This window comes from Vombatus ursinus, unplaced genomic scaffold, assembly GCF_900497805.2.
Source record: "Vombatus ursinus unplaced genomic scaffold, bare-nosed wombat genome assembly UNPS02014789.1, whole genome shotgun sequence".
In the NCBI taxonomy this organism is placed as follows: domain Eukaryota; kingdom Metazoa; phylum Chordata; class Mammalia; order Diprotodontia; family Vombatidae; genus Vombatus; species Vombatus ursinus.
In genome coordinates, this window is record NW_020954567.1 from 27117125 (window position 1) to 27137236 (window position 20112).

Sequence of the window (20112 nt, forward strand, 5' to 3'; positions counted from 1 at the left end):
ACACACACACACACACACACACACACACACACACACACACACACACACACACGACAGGAAGGATCCAGGATTGCCAGGGGATGTTGCCCTCAATCTCAGGGAATGGACCACATGGAGCACACCCACCTGACTGATGACCACAGCTCAGCATTCCTTCTTAAGATAAAACAGAGAAGATGGAGTGCCAAGGTGTCCTGAGGGAAAGTTCCTTCCTGATCCCATAATTGGCAGTTCAATTGAAGACGTAACTTCCTAGACTGTTTTTAAAATGCAGAATTACTTCATGCAGTCTGCCTTTCATTTTGTTTACATAGATTTCTAAAAGTAATGAACATACTTTTTATTATGCAGGTTCAAAACAATTTAGAAACATCTCTCACTGATGCTAATGGCCTGTTAAAGAGGTAGCATGGATTAGTGAATAGTGTATTAGACTTGGAGTCAGGGAAACCTAGGTTCAAATCCCACCTCAGATGTTTATATCGACTCTAATTTTGAGCAAGTCACTATCTTCCCTAAGTCTCTTTCCTCTTCTGTAAAATGGGATGGAAAAATCAAATGAGATTTGCAAAAACATTTTGCAAAGCTTAAAGTGCTACATAAATGACAACCATTATATTTAACCCTTGTCTCTTATTTTTCTTTGAGCAGAGAATGAGTTGTACTCTCAGTAGTTTGAAAGAAAAAGTAAATAAGGCGCAGTGTCCTTTGCCCCTCTTTACCTGTCTCCATGTGAAACCTGATGTTTCAGAATTGATGTTTGCAGGTACGACTTTATTCTTTCGACATTTCCTTGTTTTTTTTTTTAATGTCTTAAGTTGTTATTTTTGCATGTGATAGAGTTTGGGAATCCTGTCAGGGAGTGAGAAATAGGAACAATTATGCCAGACATTTAACTGATTGAGTTTTCCAAGGCCCTTTAGTAAAGGTATATGCTCACAACCACCAGCATAGTCTCACAACAAACCTATGTGGCCAAGTACTATGGATGTTATTATCACCATTTTGCAATCTAAGAAACTGAGACTCTAAGAGGTTAGATGCCTTGTCCACAGCTACTCTACTGGTAAACACAAAGGGCAGGATTTGACTCCAGGCCCAAAACTCTTTCCATGCAGCCTAGCCACTTATAGAAAATACAGCCTATGCAATTATAGGATAGAAAATGGTTGGCTATATATAGAGAAGGAAGGAAAAGAGCTGGAGTTTTTGTGAATAACAAAAACAACATCAGTGATAGCTTGCTACCTTGCATAGTCCGTGAAATGAACTATTTCTGCTGAGATCAATCACAGTCATACTTGTAGTTACTCAGGTTTGCAACCTCAGAGTCTTAACTTTTATCTCTCCCTCATCCCACATATTCAATCAGTCTTCAGTTATTGTTAATTCTGCAGTATCTTTAACATAAACCTCCTAGTAATCACTACATGACCACTGCTTTAGTTCAGATTTCCACACCTCTAGCATAGGTTATTAGAATTACCTCCAAGTATACCTTTGCCTCTTACTGATTTTCTTCTTCCCAATCTATCTTCCACACAATTGCCAAACAATCATTATATGGTACAGGGCTGACTATATCTCTCCCCTATTCCAAAATTTTAACTGACTCCCTTTTATCTCTAGAACAAAATGCAGGTGCCCATCATTTAAAGCCTCCTACAGTCAGACTCTAGCCTTCCTTAAATTTCAAATCCTCACAAAATTGTATTAAGGAGCCAGTGAGATAATATATATCTGGTACTTTGCAGTCTTGAAGTGAAGCAGCTAAGTAACACAACAGCTAAAGAGCTCAACTTGGAATTTGGCAGACCCAAGTTCAAATTCTTTCTCAGACACTTACTAGCTGTGTGCTGGGCCAAATGATGGAATCTGTTTCAGTCTCATTTTCTTCCTCTGTAAAACTGGGATAACTGCCCTTACATCACAGAGTTATTGCGAATACCAAATGAGATAACATATGTAAAGTACTTTGCAAAGTAGAAGGCAAATGCTTAAGGCACTATATAAAATGCTAGCTAGTATTATTTAATTTATATCACCTTTTTGGAGAGGCCTGTGTGGCACAGGAAAGAGATCTGGCCTTGAAGACACAAAGAACTGGGTTCAAATCCCATCTCTGTCCCTTACTGCTATGTAACTGTGGTAAAATCAATGAACCTTTCAGTGCTCTAGGCAAATGGATGAGACTGTAAATCCCAGGGAAGGTTCTAACCTGTATTGGTTGAAGAAGTTATTTTATAGGAACTCCCTGTGTCAGGGAAATCATAAGTCCACTCTGCTCTAAATTGTCTTGCTTATTTTGTGTTCTATAATTGAGTAAAATTGGCCTTTTTGCTATCCACCATAAATCCCATTCCATCTCCTAATTCTAGGGCTCTGCCCAGGCCATCTCCCATACTTGCAATGTTTTACCTCCTCACCTGTGTCCTTGGGAATCCCTAGCTCTCTTCAAGGTTCATTTCAACTGCCACCTCTTATAGAAGATTTTTCCTGGTTTCTTCAGTTCTTCAAGAACTAACTTGCCCTAACCCTGAAATTTCTCCATATTTACTTTGCATATAGTTTTTAATTTAATTATATCTATATATTCCTATCTCCCTCCCCTTCCAGTAGAATGCAGGTTCTTTAAGATCAGGGACTATTTTAATTTTTATTTTACTTTCCTCACCTAGCACATTGTCTTTGCACATATGTAGGTGCTAAATAAGGGTGTGTTTGCTTATTGCATTGAATTAAGTTGATACTTAAAAGTATTGTTAACTGTCAAGAAACTGAGGTATATGTCTCTCATGATACTCAATCTTGGGTTAGCCCTTTTTAGAGTTCTGTAACTAGTTCCGACCTTTATATTTAAAGAGGAGCTCAGGAGAACATAAAGAGTAAAGGGAAGGGCCAGAAATAATTAAAAGAAGATGGTGAAAGAGAGTATAACAAGCCATTGGACTGGGTTCCTAGTGCTGCTGCTAAGCAGGTGTTTGGCATCATTTGACCACCCTCTGCCTCAGTTTCCTCATTGCTAAAATGAAGTGGTGGAGATAAATGACCTCAGCTTTCCCCCCTGGTTCTGAAATATGATGATACAAAGACATTAGCATGGAATATTAAGTTTAAACATAAGATTGAATTTCCTAACAGTGAAGTTTATTGAACCTTATGGTTTTTCAGAATAGGAACTTTAAAAAAAATCTTTCTGGAATGGTTCCCTGGTGGTTTTACTTGGAGGTAAAATGATGGACATCTTTAGAGAGTCTCCCATGTGTCCCTTCTGTCCTATGCTATAATTCTGGGAAATGACTAACTAATGAGATTTCAATTCTAGTCAGTAGCATAAAAAGTAACAGATTGGGGAAATAATAAAATATATACATTCATTTATGCAGTAATTTATTAAACACTTCCTCTGGACCAAGCATTGCATGAGGCACTGTGAAAAGACAGAGTGAAAACTTGGTCCTTGGAACTTACACATCCACTATACAGAGTGATCATTTTATATGAAATATCTGCAAACAACTTAAATGATTTTATCTTTTAGGAATTATTTCATTATGTTAAAAGCATACTAGAGACCTACTATTTTTTCCCATTCTGATTCTTTAAATATAGCAACTGAAAGACTTGTCTTGGCTTGTGGTGTCTGAACAGAATACATCCACTTTGTTGCTCATTAAATTACTGGAGTACAAGCAATCCTGTCATGTTGATTCTTGTTGGCCACCTTCACTGTATCTGATAACATTCCTCTGGGGTGCTGGGGCAGGTTCCTAACCTGCTAAGCTGAAAACCCTTTTATGCCCAGGGCTTAGGCTGTTCATTTCTATTCTTAATATAACTGACCTTGGTGACTGGCACCAGTTACACCCTGCACTGAAATAATCATTAGTAATGAAACACACTTAAATAGACATTTCAGGAATGCTTTCACTAAGCCTTTTTTTATGTACCTGTTACTTTTAAGAGATATATTTGTACTCATGAAATAAAAGTCCTCTAGTGCCATCTTTTGGAAAGAATTAGGGTAAGATGAAATGGGGGAATACAGATGGGATTTGGTTAATTCATTTGTTAATTCTTTTTTTTTTTGCAAGGCAATCGGCATTAAGTGACTTGCCCAGGGTCACACAGCTAGTGAGTAGCATGTGTCTGAGGTTGGATTTGAACTCAGGTCCTCCTGACTCCAGGGCTAGTGCTCTATCCACTGTGCCACCTAGCTGTCCCTTGTTAATTCTTTTAAAAAGCATTTATTGAGTGCCCAAAATATGAATAACACTGGACTTGGTCCCCATGGGTGTGAAAAATAAATATAAGTTATGGTCCCTCCTCTCTGTGAACTTACAGTCTCATTTGGGAGATACAATATATTAAAAAAAACTAAAGTAGGTAAATGCCAAAGTGATATAAATAATAATACTTGAATTTTTGTTGTTGTTCAGTCATTTCAGTCATGTCTGACTCTTCATGTCCTCATTTAGGGTTTTCTTGGCAAAGACACTGGAATGGTTTGCCATTTCCTTCTCCAGCTCATTTTACAGATGAGGAAACTGAGGCAAACAGGATGAAGTGACTTGCCTAGGGTCACACAGCTAGAATTGTCCGAGGCTGGATTTGGACTCAGGTCTTTATGACTCCAGGCCTGGCACTCTCTCTACTGAGCCACCTAGCTGTCCCTATTACTTGAATAGATAAAATTTTTGGAAATTTCTGAGAAGAGGAATGACTTGATGAAATTGGTACTATAGATTCGCATAAAATTTCCTTTCTCAATGTTTAAAATGTCTATTTGAGAATATTTGAAAATGAGCAGGCCACAAGGCAATTCATAATCCACAAACTTCCTGTTTTTGTATGAAATAAGTGGGAAAAATGTTCAGCATCCCTCTAAGGCTCTTCAAAATCTTAAAGATATACAATGTAAGACATATTGTCAACCTTTTTAAATAGTCATTTTGGATCTTTTACTTTTAACCAATGCCATTCACCATTTGTAAGAGATAAGTTATGTTAGAGCAATCAATTAATTGTTCCAGCTGCTCACCCATTAGAAGGGCAAGGTCTGTCAGAAGTACTTATACAAGTGGCAAATCAATACATGTATGAGGAACAATTTCCACATTCATTCATTCATCCAAAAATATTTAAGTGCCCTCTGTGTATAGAACACTCTTCCAAGGACTAAGATAGGTACAAAGTTGAAATGAGACATGGCCCTTGCCCTCTTAGACTTAAGGTCTCAGATGGGGATAAAACACTCAGTACAGTTGGAGCCCCTTTGCTAAATTAGTATCTATTTAATGCCAAATGAAGTAAAGGAAGTCTTTTAGGATGCTAGATAGAAATGTAGTAGATACTTTGTGAGCGGATATGGAAAAGAGTCACACAGGACAAACAGGCATGGATGAGTTGTGGTCTGTATTGGTGGAGGTGGTACCCAAATTGATGAAATCAAAGGTCCATTGGAATAATGGATTGCTATTATTATTTATATTTATTACCTAATCCATATTCTGGTGGTTATTATCTATCGACTCCTGATCAAGTCAAGTCATCAAGTATTTATTAAATGCCTATTATGCTAGTGGATGGAGCACTGGGCCTGCAGTTAGGAAGACTTGAGTTTAAATCTGGCCTCAGACATTTACTAACTGTGTGAACTTGGGCAAGTCACTTAACCTCTGATGGTCTTAATCCAGTGGAAAAGGAAATGGAAAACCACTCCATTATCTTGGACTTTCTTCTCTTTTATTTCTATATTCTTTCTCATTGTGTCTCATCAACTTCCAGGGATTTAGTTGTATCTATGCAGAAGACTCCCAGATGCTATCCTTGGGGTTTTCTTGGAAAAGATAATGCATATGTATTTGTAATCTCTCCTGAGTTCTAGTCCCACACGAGAAACTATCAAGACTAATTGATAACTATTGGATATTTGAAAAATCGGGTGCCCCATAGATATCTCAAAATTGACGTGTCCAAAACAGAATTCATTATCTTTCCCCACCCCCCAACCCTACCCCTTTGTCAAAATTACTTTTTGCTCTTGAGGACACCACCATCCTTCCAGTCACCCAGTAGTATAACTTTGCTCTCATCCTGAACTCTTCAAACTTTACAGATGAGGAAACTGAGGCACAAAGAGGTTAAGTTGTCCAAGATCACAGAGATAATGTCAAGTCCAGGATGTCAACCTAGGCATCCTGGCTCCAAACCCAGGACTACTTACACTATATCTCATTGCTTTTACTCAGATTTTTGGATTATGGAGGGAGTCTTGGAAAAAGACTAACGACTATAAAATTACAGACATGATCTGTATGTACCTTTGTTTTGAAATTAACTATTAACTAATTTTTTGTTTCTTTTAGATTGGGTGGAATTCAGTCCATATGAGATTGGGATGGCTAAATATGGTACATTTATGGCTCCTGACTTGTTTGGAAGCAAATTTTTTATGGGCACAGTTGTAAAAAAATATGAAGAAAACCCCCTACACTTCTTAATGGGTATGTAATCAGGGCCTGGTAATTCAGGATTATTTGGTTCGTTTAGATTTGGCTTTTTCTCAGCTTTTATTTTTCTCTCTCTCTGTCTCTCTCTTTTTTTTTTTAGGTGTTTGGGGTAGTGCATTTTCTATACTGTTCAATAGAGTCCTGGGAGTTTCTGCTTCCCAAAATAAAGGATCGACCATGGAAGAAGAATTAGGTAATTTGAAAAGAAAGAAAATACTTATATGTATATATATATATAATTTATTAAGATAAATTCCAGAAATTGAAAACTCAAATGTTGATTTTTTTTTTTTAAATTTCCTAAAATTGTAGATCAGTATGGGACCTTAGAGGCCTCGATGAGGCAACTGAGGACCAGGAAGTTTAAGTGACTTGTCAAGATTCAAAAAGGTAGTAAGCATCAGATTTAGAATTTAAACTTAGGTCCTTTGAAACCAAATGCAGTACTCTTTCTACTCTACCATAATGCTATCTCTAAGTTCTCAGTAATTAGGTAGAATCAGTGTACATCTTCATTTAAACATTCAGATTGATTTGACTTTATGGAATCTATTACATAAAAATGTGAAAACTCATAAAACAATAATTAATGAGCTCTGTGAATAAGCTTCAGTTTTTTTCTTCTAAATCTTACCTGAGTTTCTTAGCTCGGTGCTACAGTAGACAGGGGATAGCACTTAGGGTCAGAAAGTCCTGAGTTCACATCCAGCTTCAGACACTTAAAAACTATGTGACTCTGGGCAAATCACTTAACTTCTCTCAATCTATTCTGTCATCTGTAAAAAGGAAACAGTAGCACCTATCTTACAGGTTTGTTGTGAGAATCAAATGAGTTAACATATGTAAAGTATTTTTTAAACCTTAAAGTGCTATATATATATATGGTAGCTATTTTTTTTCTGTATATTTCTTCAAATGCTAAAGTCCTTTTCAAGTTCTACATCTTTTTCTTTATTTCTTCTTTTTTTTTTTTAAATACCATATTAAACACATTTAGATGTCCTTAGATACCTATGATCTTCTCAAAAGGCCCTATACTTATTTTAGGTGTCTGTAGCTGTCCCACCATGATTAATTGGAAATACCTCTGGCTGTATACTTTAGGGAGTCAGAGGGCCTGCCAGGGTTCAAATCTCATCTCTGATGTTCTCTTCCTAGATGACTGTGGCCAAATCCCTTAACTTCCCTGCATTTTACTATCTTTATCTATAAAATAAGAGGTCTCTGGGGTCTCTTCAAAGTGCCTCTGGTCCTATGAATTCAGTTCCAATTCAACAAACCTTTATTAATACCTGCTATATTTAAGGCACAGAGGAAAGGAAGAGAGAAACAAAATATTCTTTCCCTCTCTCAGCTTACCTTCTATTTAGACTTTTTATCAAATAGCCATAGGCAGGTGTGGGGAACCTGTGGCCAAAGGGCTACACTTGAAGACCTAGAAGGCTACAAATGGTCTTGAAGCTGCAGGTTCTCCACCCATGGCCATAGGCCTTTTCAGTGTTTTTTTTTTTTTTTAACATAGTATAGCATTGAGAACAGATTGATAACTAAATTTCAATAGTGACGTTTCTTGACTTCATGTTTATCCCTAAAGCACTCATCTTTCCAAACTCTGTGAGTTGAGTTTTGTGCCTAATGTCTGTAGTTACCAGTCATTCCACAGAGAAGAACCTAAATAAAGATGAGGTATTGTGAGCCACATCTATAGAATGAATTGCTTCCTTGTGGATGAGAGATTAAAACAATAAATAGGCTACTCTTAATAAGTAAATTGAAAAAAATAGACTTCAAGAATTTCTATTCTTCAGTCTTTGTGACCCTACAGTTTTCATTGCTGGAAGTGTAGAATATATGTCTGATATTTTAAAAAGTTGATTGCCACTGCAGAATTTTACCCCATCACCATCTTTATTTTGACAGTTAATGAGTTTTGCTTCTCCCACAAAACCAAGATGACTTGACTGGGCATAAAAATGTGTGGAAAGCTGAATTTGGATTGTTTATCAAATCAGTAATGGAGCATTGGTATAGCAGTGAATGAGGACTGTGACCTAACAGCAGAGTCCTTGTGGAATGTTCATGAAGCCCAAATCTCACGCAAGACACACTGACACAGAGAGGAATGGAGAAAAATAAAAGATTGAAATTATTTATTTTTGCCCTAAAATGAAGGAAATTAAGGAAAACTTATTATTGCCACCATTGCTATAATAGGATTTCCTAAGTATCTGGCTTCATGATCAATCTTAAAATTAAGCATTACTTAGGATCCCTGGTGAATTTCCTTATAGCCCCCTTTATGAATATAGAATTAATTTTTGATAACAGATCTTTTGAATTATCCTTTTAGTTATATAAATTTCTAAAATCCTTGACATTTTCTCTAGGAATAAGATTATCATTTGTGGCCATAGGAAATTCTCTTTTCATAATATTAAAGTTATTTTATAATTTTGTTAACTTTGAAGATAAAAATCTAAACCTGAAGGTTTTTTTAAAATGATGTTTCATCATGAGTACTTGTACTATGAAGGCCATCTACCATGAATTTGTTTACTTATGAAGGCTCAGAGTGGGAATGAGGCAGAGAAAGTCAGATACCAATGGAGAGAGGAGATTTTTATTTTTTTCTCCTAGTGGGTGAGGGCAGAATCAATGAGAGAATTGTTATTCAATCGTTTTAGTCATGTTCAACTATTTTGGATTTTCTTGGCAAAGATACTGGGATGGTTTTCCATTTCCTTCTTCAGCTCATTTTACAGATGAGGAAACTGAGGCAAACAATGTCAAATGACTTACCCAGGGTAACATAGCTAGGAAGCGTCTGAGATTGGATTTGAACTCAAGATGAGTCTTCTTGACTTAGGCTTGGCAATCTATTCATTGAGTCACTTAGGAACACATCTTCTTGAGTTCAAACCTGAACTCAAACACTAGCCGTGTGACCCTGGGCAAGTCACTCAACCCTGTTTGCCTCAGTTTCCTCATTTGTAAAATGAGCTGAAGAAGGAAATAGTATATTTCTCTAGTATCTTTGTCATGAAAACTCCAAATGGAGTCATGAAGAGTTTTGCATGACTGAAAAATGACTAAACAAGAGCAACTTGTACCATGCCCTCTTCTATATGGATGACTGAGGCGATAAGCACTTAAGCTAGATGCACTGATATCACACATTAGTCTCAGGATGGTAGTTTAAAAATAGAGTAATCTCTCAAACAAAACTGGAAGACATAAGGAACAGTGATAAATTGATTATAACCAAATCTTTAAAATAGAAGGTATATCTGATTCCTTATATCTACTTGGCACAGTTTTATAAAATTATGTCATTTTTTTCAGTCAGTGTCCTAAGAGGGAAAGAGAATGCCATCATTATCATTTTATGTGAAAAGAAATGTTTCTCTTCAAACAATCCTGATAAGTTCTGAATTTATTTTTGTGTTGATCAGGGAAGGGATGGAGCTGAAATAAAATGTTGAAAGGTGCTTGGGACAAAGGTATATCACCAAGAAAACAGGACTTTTATAACAAAATAGGTAGAAAAATACTCTTATTATGAGATATCCATCCTGGTTTGTGGTTAGAGATTTGGCAGCTTCTATGTAATCTTTCTGAAAATCTGTGCAGCAGACTTTCAGGAAATCATTTAGGTTTAGGGCCTCCAGGTGGGCTGAGATGAGGGAGTTGCCCAGAATTAAAACACAGAGGTCACTGAGAGTTGATTTTCTAGCAATAGTTTAGTTTTTACTTTTTATCACTTCAGAAGGCCCTAAGTATTTTTAGGTTTTTTTTCTCCCAAGTGTTTCTTAAGACAACAATTCATATAAACTTTTTTGTACTAATGTTTGGGTAGCTTCAACTTACTTCTTCTTTAATAGAAAACAGACATGAAGCAAATTGTTGTATTTGAAAGAGTGCTGGTCTACAGTCAGAAGACTGGGATTAAATCATGGCTTGATTATTTAATATTCATATAATCTTGGGAAATTTATACCATATCTTTGGATCTCAGTTTCCTCACCTGTAAAATGAGAGCATTAGACTAATTGACTTAAAGATGCATTCCACCTCCAAATCTGAGTCTGTGAATATGAGCTGCCAAAAGTTTGAACCTGCAACAAACCCTGGATAAACAGAAGTTTTAGGCACAGATATGTACTAGAAAGACATTGAAAATATCCTCATATAGCAAGGATAATATTCAAGGAAGTAGCCTTTTAAATCAAAGTGTGGAATGTGAAAAAAAAGTAATATATCAAAAGCAGCATGGCATGGTAAATAGAGAGCCAGACATGAAACTTGGAAGACCTGAGTTCAAGTTCTGTTTTTGATAAATATTGTCTGTGTTACCCTGGATAAGTACTTAAGTTCTCAAAGCTCTCAGAAACTCTTCAAAACTGTAATATCCAAAAAAAGGTGGTGACCTGTATGGGTAAATATAGTTACCTTATCTGGGTGTTCCTTATATATATGAAAATCACAAGTGAAGTTTCTACCATCCCTATTGAGAGGGTAAGAATGAGAAAACAACAAAATGCCCTTCTAAGCATGTAAATATGGCAACGTGAGAAGAAAATATTATAATCATTTTTTTCCTCCTTGGATCACTGTAATTAGGTATTAATAATCATATTATTTGTCCATTTTCCATATTTAGCTGTAGTGACATTACAGTGATTATGAAGACCAGTTCAAAATTGAAAATAGGAGATTTAAGTCTATATGGCCTGCAATTATAAGATAATCCCTGAATGCATCTGATTTTTTTGGTTTTGGCTCATTAAGTAACTACCTAGGAATCCTGGCAACTTTCTGTAGGTATATTCATTGACTTAGTGATTGCTTAGGGCTATGTGCTCTCATACCTGGTGCCTACTGGGAAATGGCCAAATATAAACACAGAGGCCTGTGGGATGTAGAAACAGTACCTCTTAGAACATCCCTGGGTTCAAATGCTGAAAATACCATCCATGCTATTACATTTAAAAACACACACATTAACACACAAACAGACAAACCAGTATTCTCTTGCATTAATTTGAGGGTAGGAGAGATGGGTGCGTCCAGACCTGTGATTTCAGTGAGTATCCCCCTACTTGACTGTGTACATGAAGTCAATCTATGTCAAAGAAAGTTTTTTAATTCGTTTCATAACTATAAAGCTGGCCCTCTGTACTCTATGCTATATTGCTCTCTTGACTAAAAGTAATTACAAGGAAAATAATTTCGAAGTCAGGGTCAGAGAAAACTGGAAGTTTCCCACAGCAGTGAAGGTAGTTAAGAACATTTTCACATTTTATTTTTGAGGGACTTTCCATTTAGAGAAAGAACCCAGGGCATGGCATTTTGTCCTTTCCTTTTTTGTATCCTCTATTCCAAACCTTTTCCAGATTGATAGGATCTGTCTTAGCCTAAATGCTCTAGCATAACTACAGCTCTATTTGCTCACTGTATTTGGATGGAATTGAAAGTTCATGCCTTGTAAGGGTGCATTTCATTGTGGTACAAGTTACTTCAGAAAATAAAATGATATCTTACATCAGTATTTTTTCACATTCTTAAGAAGAATGACATGTAGGTCTTTTTAGATTTCTCTTTTACTTCTCATATATTCACCTTAAGTTATCTTGTCTTCTTTTAAATTACCAAAGCAAGGTGGATTAGTGAAAAAAATGAAAATGATATATCATTTTTTTCAGGAATAACAGAGAACTTCTTGGAATAAGGACATGACTTAGCATGATTCAAAAAAATATGTTTAAATAGATTCAGTTGTTGCCTTGCTGAACTGTTTTCCCTTAATGCTAGACAGATAATTAAAATATATTAAATTGGTCAGATTAATATTGGGAATCACAAGTCATAATTATTTTATTTGCTTTCCACAGAAAATATCACAGCAAAACATATTGTGAGTAATGATAGTTCAGACAGTGATGATGAATCGCAGGAGCCCAAAGGTAAGAAATCTTCCTCTATAAAGATTTGACAGTAATAGGGGGGCTTATTCTTCCCTTTATTCTGTAACTGTCTTGTCCCTCAACCCTTCCATTTGGGCCTCCATTGGTTATAAATAAACAGAACATTGAAGTAATGGAAGTGAGCCTTTCTGATAATTCCAAGAAAGTGGACAAAAAATGGCAAATGTTTCAGTTGTACTAAAGTGTGTATCAAAGAAATACTACACAGTTCAGTTTCATAAATCTTTGCTTAGACCTGATTCAACTCACCATCAACCTCTCAAAAAACTTCAGTGGTTATATAAAAGTTGAAAGAAAATTGGGCCCAAAGAAAGGCTAAAATTGAAGATCACTTAAAATCTGATTGCTAACCCCTAAAAGACTCTCCTATTTCTTTTTCTTGAGGATTTACAGTTTCTTAATAGACTTGGGCTGTAACACCATGCATTCCCAGTAAGTACTGAAACCCAGGCTTCATTAAGAGAGGCATGTTGTTTGGGTCTAGGGAGGTGATAATCCTACTGTATTCTGCCCTGATCAGACAACATCTAAACTATTATGTTGTGTCATGGGCACTACATTATATGAAGGTCATTGAGAAATGGGAGAACATGTAAAAAAGGGCAACTAGAACAGTAAAGGACCTTGAGATCATGTAAAGGGAGGAAAAACTGAAAGGATTTGATTAACCCAGAGCAGAGACATTTGATGAAGAGCGTGATAGTAGCCTTTCTTCAAATATTTGGGAGGGTTTCTTGGAGAAGAGATAGCTTTATTCTAAGGGGCTCCAGGAAGCAAAATCAGGAGCAATGTGTGCAAGGCACAAAGAGTCAAATTTTGGCTTTTTTGTAAGGAAGTTTCCTAATAATTCAGACTATTCAGAAGTAGAGAAGGCTACCCCAGGAAGTAATGGGCCTTTCTCACTTGACATCTTAAAGGAAAGGCAGAATGAATACCTTGGGGGGTTGTTGGAGAAGAGTTGCATATTCAAGTTTGGGTTGGACTTCCCTTTCTTTGATGGTCTTTGAGATTCCTTACAAATGTGATATTCTGTGTTTTTGGGACACTCACTAATTCTTTGGCCAGAATTAAACACAGAGATAGTTCAGATAGGGGTGGGGAAGTTGTGGCCTTCAGGCCAAGTTTTATAGAACAAATCCTTTTATTAAGGGGATTTGTTCTGTAAAGCTTGGTCTCAGTCAAAGGGCGGCACTTGAGGACTAGAGGGCCACATGTGGCCGTGAGGCCATAGGTTTAGACTTTGGAAGAATCTATGTTTTTCTTATTTACTTAGATGCTTTAAAAATATTTACTAATATGTTACATACTTATCTATAAAACGCTATGTCATCAGGTAGAAATTTTAGAAATGTGTTTGAATAAGAGCCAAAAGACCAGAGTTCAAGGCTATCTTTCCCCTGCTTAGCTTTACTATCAGTATGGTCTTGGACAAATCACTTGGTCTCCCTAAGCTTCAAATGCGTCATCTTAAATATGACGATCTGCTTATGGGAATTTCAAATGAAATTCATCATTGTGAAATTGCTACGAAACTAGTTCATCTGAGGATTAGTTCAAAACTAAAAAGAGAAGAAAAAGCACTTTACAATCTAAGATTGCTACAATGATGATGAAAATAAATAATGATTTATCTTCTGACTAATGGGTTTCTCCCTTCAGTGTTGTGTATATCAAATGTAATGGGAAGGACCACGAGCAGTGGTAATGATTAAACAAACAGGACCCAACCCTTCAGGAAAATTACTGTGGGTCATATTCCATATCCTGTCTAGCCTAAGGCTTGAATGGTAAACTTTTAAGCCTGACCTGGAAAGTTTTCTACATGACATTTAGCATCTCTCAAATCATAGAGGTGCTGTAGGAGTAGAAAATCATGAAAGTTATCTCCATTAACATTTTCATCTTGGTTGCATTTCTTCCATCTGCCCTGCAAAATTTCCTTTTCTCAGTCAGCTATTCTTTGTGAATATGAAATCTGTCTATCTATCTATCTGCCTATCTATCTATCTATATCCATATCTATATCTATATATCTGTATACCACAATTAGTAATACAGGCACCTAGGGCAAATTCAGTGAGAGAGAGGGGTAACACAGAGGACAGTAGATTACTGAGAGGAATTGGGCTGGCATTGATAGGAAAAGAAAAGGAGAGGGGAAGAAGGTGGAACTCTTGTGGCATCATGTACTGTAAAATGGGGCTGACTATAAGATACAAAAGATGGTGACTCAGAGAAACACTGTAGGGAGGAAGTCTCTCCCCCTCCCCAGGTTTTGGTCCTTTGAGAAAAAGCCCCAGTTGTGGTTTTGAATTGGAAAATAAACCAGGACTATTTTTCGGGGGGAATATAAATTAAATATTTACTCAATTTATTTATGTAAGTGAGCTCATTTGCTTTATACTCCAAATCATAAGAAAATTAAAAAAACAGAAATCATAATGTTTAATGTTTAGCTTTTGAATTGACTTGACCAACATTAAATATTATAGGTAGTTTTCACCAGTTTAGGTTGCTTTTGTTGATTTCTAGTGTCTTCATCTTGATTTTGCATATTTTTGTATGCAGGCACTGAAAATACAGATGCTGAAAAGGAATATCAAAATAATAACCAAGCAAGTTGGGTGCAAAGGATGCTAATGGCCTTGGTGAGTGATTCTACCCTATTCAACACTCGAGAGGGACGTGCTGGGAAAGTACATAACTTCATGCTGGGTTTGAACCTTAATACCTCCTACCCACTCTCTCCTTTGAGAGGCATCTCTCCTCAGGAATCTGTGGAGGAAGATGAATTGGATGCTGCTGTGGCAGGTGAGCACACAAATCCCTTTGCTAGTGCCAAATATTTTAAATATTATTCTTTACTGTTAACACTAAGGATTTGCTATATAACATGATATAAATAGGAATGGATTTTGGTGGGCCTGTTATAGAATCTAAGCATCACAAGCTATAGAGCTGGGTAAAAATGTAAAGTCCTTCTAGACTAAACCTCTCAGTTGAGGAAACTGAGGTCCAGAGAGATTAAGAGACACCCCACGATCTCAAAGCCAGTCAGTGGCAAAGCAACTCAAAGGAAAAAACAAACAAAAAACCAAAAGTCCTTTAGACTTTGCTCTTAACAAAATTCTCATCAACCATTCCTTCTTTATCTCATTCATTGTGTATTTTTACTAAAGAAGAGTAAAAGTAGAATTTGGGGGAGAATATGTATGACCAATGAGTTGAGGCGATAGTCTCTGTTGCCTTTCCATTCTCTAGTGCAGTGTCTGACACAAGTTGAGAACTTAATGAATGCTTGTTAAGGAGTTGACTGGCTGATTTCTTATAGTGAATAGGTTGTTTTTCCTTGGGTGTGTTTCATCTTATAACAGACTTTCCCATTATTGTTCTCTTGTCTTTACTTTTGCCTTTTCTTTGACTCAGGCCAATAGTATAGAAAAGATCCGAGGATAGTAGTATGGACAGAAGTATGGAATTCCTTTATATTTACTCTTGTGTAAAATGCTATGTCATTAGGTAGAAATTTTTAAAATATGTTTAAATAGGAGCCAAAATCCATAGTTCTAGGACTGCCTTCCCTCCTCTTGGCTTTATTATCAGTATAGTCTTAGATAAGTCACTTGGCCATTCCAAGCTTCAATCCCTCATCTTAAATATGAGGATCACATTATTGCCCCTGCCTTGCTTTTAGGATTGGTGCAAGAATCAAATGAAATTCATTATTTTAAAATTGCTATGAAATTAGTTCATATGAGGACTACTTCCAAACTGAAAATAGAAAAAAAAAACACTATACCACTTAGATAGAGCAGTGGACACTCAGTTATCAAAAACCTGGGGTCAAATCTCAGCTCTGACACTTACTACTTGTATGATTATGGGCCATTCACTTTGCCTCTCTAAGCCTCAGTTTCTTTACCTAAAAAATAAGGATGATAATATTTCTAGTGCCCACTACATGGAGTTGTAAGGAAAATGCTATGTAAAACCAAAGTGTTTATAATGAGCTATTATGAGTTAAGTGGGACATTTCTAGTGAAATTTCCATTTTTTAAAGAAATACCATATTATATACAATAAACACTTTGTGACAATGAACTTATTTTGCAGATTTTCAAAAAATGTTTGATTGTTGGTATATCATCAAAAGCAAGAGATATCTTATCCATGGTTTAAGAGAAGTAATTATCTACCATATTTTTTTATTTTCATTTTTTAATGTGTTATGCCAAGATCAGTTGAAGATACTGGATTTGTCTTTCTTAGCAAATGGATACTTGGTAATGGTGCTGGGGACTTGATAGCTATCATCAAATATTTAATAAAAAAGAAATAATAGGATTTAAAGCTGGACCTTGGAAGGGTCCTTAGAAATTTCTTAATACAACCTCATTTTTTTCCGAAAAAGGCATAGAATCATTATGTCATCAAGGTTGCGCAAATCTTAAGCAGCCTAGTGGCACAGTAGATAGAAGAACACTGGGACTGGGGTAAGGAAAACCAGAGTTCAAATCCAGCCTCAGACACTTACTAGCTCTGGGGCCCTGGATGAATCACTTAACTGCCATCTGTCTCAGTTTTCTCATCTGTAAAATGGGGATAATAATAGCACCTACCTTCCAGAGCTGTTGTGAAGCTCTAAAGAGATAATAATTGTAAAGTGCTTAGTACAATGTCTGGCACATGGGAGGCCTTTCATAAATGCTTCCTTCCAACCCCAAATCTAGAGTTCTGTCTACTTTCCGGAATCATTCTCTAGTGGGGATGTCAGGTAAAAAAAACAAAAAAGCAGGATCGGACAAAGAGAAGTGTGGATGTGGCAGAGAAACAGAAGTTAGAACCACAGCTTTGCCATGTGCTGACTGTGAAACACAATACTAGAAGGAGCAGATGCTATTGTTGATACAATCATTGAAAAAAAGTTTTATTATAATTTATTACAATGTCTCCTAGCTGTTCAAAATCAATTTAAATATAAATCATTACAAGCTGATGTCATTTTACTTTGAAATAAAAAAATTATCCCATTAGCTTTATTTCCTTTGCTTTCTCCATGATTAAAAAAAATGTACTTCTTAAGTTGATACAACTTTGAGGTTTTCTTTCTCATTGGCCTTAGTTTCTTTAGGACTAGAGTCCCTGTTTGACCTCTTACATTCTAAGTTTATGAACCTATTATTTGATTGGAGTAGAAGGTTTCTGAAATTGCTTCCCACTCTAAAGTTACCTGATTTTCTGAAATGTTTTATGACTATGCCTATGAAAAAAAATCTATCATGTAAAATATGTCTGATTTTCCCAAACTGAACCCATCATATTAAATGAAACATTCTCTATGTATGTGTGATGCATTTGGTAGTCATCAGAAAATTATACAACATAAAAATGCATGAAACCACACTATCAACATTTATTTTCTTAGTTTATATATATGAATAAATACTGATAAAAATTTTTCCCTGTCTTATGAATGTATGTTTTACAGAGCAATGATGTGAATGATTAAAAAGAAGCTATATCTGCATATTGTATTAATAATGTTTCCTTTTTCAAGAAGAAATAGTTGAAACCATTATGTTTACTCTATAACATCTGTATTTAGATAATAAATACTTTATCTGTCTCTCTGAGCTAGTGACATATTTCCGGTCTGGGAATTTATACAGCCACTGTCCTGCACCCAGCATTTTAACAACTTCCTGGGAATCTTGCAAGATTTTATACGGATGTGTAGAAATGTTTTCCTGTTCAGTCTGATAAAAGCCTAAGGGTGATCAGATCCAGGGGCCCTCGAAGGAAAGGTTCAAAGATGGTATACCTAGCACAGCAAACACAAATTTATTACTAATGCTAATGTGATACCTGTCTTGATACTATTTCAGACAGGATATTGCTCCTCTTACTGGGAAATTATGTTTCTAGTTTGGAAAAGAATACAAGATGGAATACGGTGGGAATACAGATGCAGTACATTTTGTTTTTAGCATTATCCAGCCATGGATCCAGTAAATATGAAAGAAGGATAGGTCACCCATAGATAATCAACCAGATATAATGAAAGTAACCCAAACACACAGACATTTCAGACTTATAAGCCCTCAAATTACATAATTTCAGGTGTTCTTACTAGTGAAATAAGAATTCCTTTCTTTCTATCACAATTCTTATTTGTTAAGAAAGTGTCCTAAAGCAATAAAACATTTTGATTTGCGAAACAGCAACCAGGGGAGATAGACGTCCTCATGCCTAGAGTTTTGCCCATCTTTGGAAAATTCCATGGTAGATGTTAAAATAGGAGGGAGAAGGAAAGAAGTATTAGTAAATAACTAAGATATTTGAAGTAAAATCATGCTCCCCTCCCCCAAAGAAAAACCTTCAATCTCTTGATTTTTGATTTTAACTCTTAGTGCTAAGTTGTCTGTAAGGTAATTGCTTCCCCATCATAGTCTTTATCTCATCCATTCACCAAAATAAATTTACTGAAAAATTACTATACTGTAAGCTCCCAAATATATACATTCCTCTGATTCTTATTTGGAGACATGTAATTATGGATAGAAGAACCTGATTTTAACTTTGATCCCTGGTTCTGTCTTGAATTCAAATGCACCTGCATTAATTCACCCAAACTTCTAATTGCTTATAATGTTATGTCTATGCATAAAGTGTTTAAGATTTTTTTGAAATTCAGAGTTAGGTTTATAATTTCAATTTATAATTCGTTTTTTTTTTTTTTTAGTGAGGCAAGCGGGGTTAAGTGACTTGCCCAAGGTCACACAGCTAGTAAGTGTCAAGTGTTTGGTCTGAGGCGGGATTTGAACTCCTGACTTCAGGGCCAGTGCTCTATCCACTGCGCCACCTAGCTGCCCCTCAATTTATAATTCTAAGCCAGAGTTTAATGTATCTGTACTTAGAGTAAGGAAAACTAAGTTCAAATAAATCCTAGATCTGACAATAGTTTTATGGCCACTTGGCAAGTTATTCACATCTCTGACAGATTCTTACTTGTCAAATGCAAAGCATATCTGTTTCACCATTTATTTAGGTTGTCATAAAGAAAATAATTTATAAACTCTCATTGCTTCTTCTACTTTTTGAAGGATGTAATAATCATGAAAGAAAGTCAGGAAAATATTACCTGTCTGGTTTTGTCCAGAGAGGAGACTTCAGCAGGTCACTGGACTTCGCTATCACTATTTTCTCCTATCTCTGTGCCAGGCTTGTGATCTATTTTCCCAAATCTTCATCTATTCTGCTCTCTCTTCAGGTAAACTATATTATAACATGATAACAATATCATTTCTATCTCTTCACTTAAAGGCTCCTGATCATGTTTGGTTTTTGGATTTCCCAATACAAGTATAGCTTCTAAAAATATAATGCTTCTTTCTTTTCCTCCTCCCACCTATTCCAATTTTCTGTTTATTTTGTTTCTTCTGATTAAAGTTAGAGCAGTGGACCTGGAGTCAAGAAAACCTGAGTTCAAATCAATCCTCAGATACTACTTGTGTGATCCTGGGCAAGACAAATTTCTGTTTGCCTTAGTTTCTTTATCTGTAAAATAGGATGATAACAGCACTTAACTGCTAGGATTGTTGTGATGATCAAAGAAG

General features: G+C 36.0%; 1 protein-coding gene across 2 annotated transcripts in view; it reads left to right on the forward strand.

The window, feature by feature from the left end:
• Window positions 1–20112, forward strand: part of PLA2G4A (phospholipase A2 group IVA) — a 164596-nt gene that overhangs the window by 121874 nt on the left and 22610 nt on the right. For both annotated transcript variants that reach the window (XM_027868653.1, XM_027868654.1), the window contains exons 10-14: window positions 652–766; window positions 6369–6506; window positions 6613–6705; window positions 12404–12475; window positions 15065–15307. In XM_027868653.1, the coding sequence (XP_027724454.1) occupies window positions 652–766; window positions 6369–6506; window positions 6613–6705; window positions 12404–12475; window positions 15065–15307 (661 nt within the window). The remainder of the gene's footprint in view (window positions 1–651; window positions 767–6368; window positions 6507–6612; window positions 6706–12403; window positions 12476–15064; window positions 15308–20112) is intronic.